Source organism: Cupressus sempervirens, chromosome 9 (genome assembly GCF_028749045.1).
Source record: "Cupressus sempervirens isolate cs-2001-9-10 chromosome 9, ASM2874904v1, whole genome shotgun sequence".
Lineage (NCBI taxonomy): Eukaryota > Viridiplantae > Streptophyta > Pinopsida > Cupressales > Cupressaceae > Cupressus > Cupressus sempervirens.
Window position 1 is genome coordinate 522,059,511 of NC_143126.1, and position 2,057 is coordinate 522,061,567.

At 42.6% G+C, this 2,057-nt stretch overlaps 1 protein-coding gene across 1 annotated transcript; it reads left to right on the top strand.

The window, feature by feature from the left end:
* The first annotated feature begins 215 nt into the window (after positions 1-215).
* LOC149539644 (uncharacterized) lies at positions 216-1,025 on the top strand. Its single transcript, XM_089802598.1, has 3 exons — positions 216-308; positions 444-638; positions 783-1,025. The coding sequence occupies exons 1-3, from the start codon at positions 216-218 to the stop codon at positions 1,023-1,025; spliced, it is 531 nt and encodes a 176-aa protein (XP_089658724.1).
* Positions 1,026-2,057: the final 1,032 nt, after the last annotated feature.

Here is a 2,057-nt window from a genome sequence, read left to right on the forward strand (position 1 = left end):
TTGATCTAGCTTGAAGGTGATCATCTTTCTTCCGATTGTGATATTTTGAGGGCTGCAATCAACTATTTTTCATATCTCTTTTCTAAGGAGGATCTTGATGCTAGGGAGGAGAAGAAGGAGATCTTGGACTGCATTCCTCACCTTGTTTCTGCGGAGATGAATGAGGCTCTCTTACATCCTATCTCCTGACTGAATTGGAGAAAGTAGTTTTTAACATGAACAAAGGTAAGGCTCCTGGCCTTGATGGATTTTCGATTGAGTTCTTTCAGGAGCTCAGGGAAATAGTGAAGTTTGATCTCCTTGAAGTGGTTTGAGAATCACATAGGAACAAATAGATGCTCATATCCATGAATTCTACTTTCTTAGTTCTCATACCTAAATAGGAGGGGGCTAATCAACTGACTCAATTTAGACCTATTGCACTTTGTAATGTTGTTTATAAGATTATCACTAAGCTGATTGCTGAGAGACTTGAGCCTCTTCTCAGTTCTCTGATCTCTCTGGAGCAAGGGGGTTTTGTTGAAGGAAGGAAAATTTTGGATGGTGTTGTGGTTGCAATGGAAGCTATTCATTCTATGGCCAATTCTAAGGGGAGGGCTATGTTTATGAAGCTTGACATGGCTAAAGCTTATGATCAGGTGATCTGAGAATTTTTACAAAAAATTCTATTGGCATTTGGTTTTGTTGAGGAGTGAGTGAATTGGATTCTCAGTTGTGTGACCTCCACTTCCTATTCTGTTCTTATAAATGAGGAACCATCTGATTTGTTTAGTGCTTCTCAGGGACTTCGACACGGGGATCCTTTATCTCCTTACTTATTCATTATCATGGTAGAAGGTCTTGGAGGATTCATTAAGTCTCAAGTGGAGTGGGGTCTTATTCAAGGTTGGAGTTGGGACGACTCTCTCCCTTCCTATTCTCACCTCCAGTTTGTGGATGATACTGCATTGATGGGCTCTGCCAGAGTTAGTGAAGCTGTGAACTTCAAGCAGGCTCTAGATATCTACTTGAGGGCTTTAGGTTAGTGCATAAATGATGGCAAATCTTCCATTTACTTCTTCAATACCCCACAGCCTATTCAAAACAAGATTGCCAGGATCTTTAGATTTTAGATTGGCTCTCTCTCCCTGATATACCTTGGGGTCCCCTTGGCTTTGGAATCTTAGTATCAGGTGTATTAACAAGGGCTCTTGGATAAGTTCTGGAGCAAATTCAATCATTGGACTTACAGATGGCTTTCTTCTACTGGGAGAGCGGTCCTTCTAAAAATTGTGGTGCAAACTTTCCCTATTTACAAGTGTGGTGTGCAAGTTCCCCCTTCTTCCTTTGTGAAGGATTTTGATGCTCTATCTTGACAGTTTCTTTGGCCCAGTACCCTCCTCTCATCAAAGTGGAGCCTAGTTAAGTGGGAGTATGTTTGCAGGCCAAAGCATGCTAGGGACCTCGATCTTAGGTCTATGGCTCTGGTTGTCACGGCACTGGCTGCTAAGCTATATTGGAGATGGTGCAACAATCAGCATTTGGATTGGGCTAGGATTCTTACTCATAAGTACTTTCCTTGGGTTGATAGCTCAGATGTACCAAGGCTCACTTTGGTGGGAAAAGGTTCTTGTGTTTGGAATACCCTTAAGAAGGGAGCCCAGCTGATTAAGGAGGGTCTTTTTTGGATTTGTAATAGTGGATTGGATGCTCTATTTTGGCAAGACTCTTGGGATGGTCACCCGCCCTTGATCTCTAGCTTTCCCCAGCTTCAACCTCTTTGTCATGTTTTTACTAATGTTGACTGGTTTAAGGTGGAGCACTTTAAAACTGTCAAGCTTTTGGGTCAGGTGGAGGTGACTTGCTGGAAGGATATTCAAGAGTGGCCTGTTGCTGGCTCTAAAGAGGATTGTGCACTTCTTGCTCATGTGTTGGAGGGTAGGTTTTGTAGCTCTCTCAAGGAGAGAGATGTTTTGGCTTGGAGTCCTAGTCCTAAAGGAAAATTCTCGATAGCTCAAGGCTATGCTACAGTTGACAAGAACTTGCATGGTTTGGTGGAACTACACTAGTGGAAGAAG

What these genes read in the sequence shown, in the direction of transcription:
- LOC149539644 (XM_089802598.1), top strand. Translation starts at nt 216, where the DNA reads ATGAACAAAGGTAAGGCTCCTGGCCTTGATGGATTTTCGATTGAGTTC. An exon ending in AGTTTGATCTCCTTGAAGTG is followed by an intron (nt 309 to 443) that starts GTTTGAGAATCA and finishes GTTGTTTATAAG; the next exon opens with ATTATCACTAAGCTGATTGC. An exon ending in TGGCTAAAGCTTATGATCAG is followed by an intron (nt 639 to 782) that starts GTGATCTGAGAA and finishes AGTGCTTCTCAG; the next exon opens with GGACTTCGACACGGGGATCC.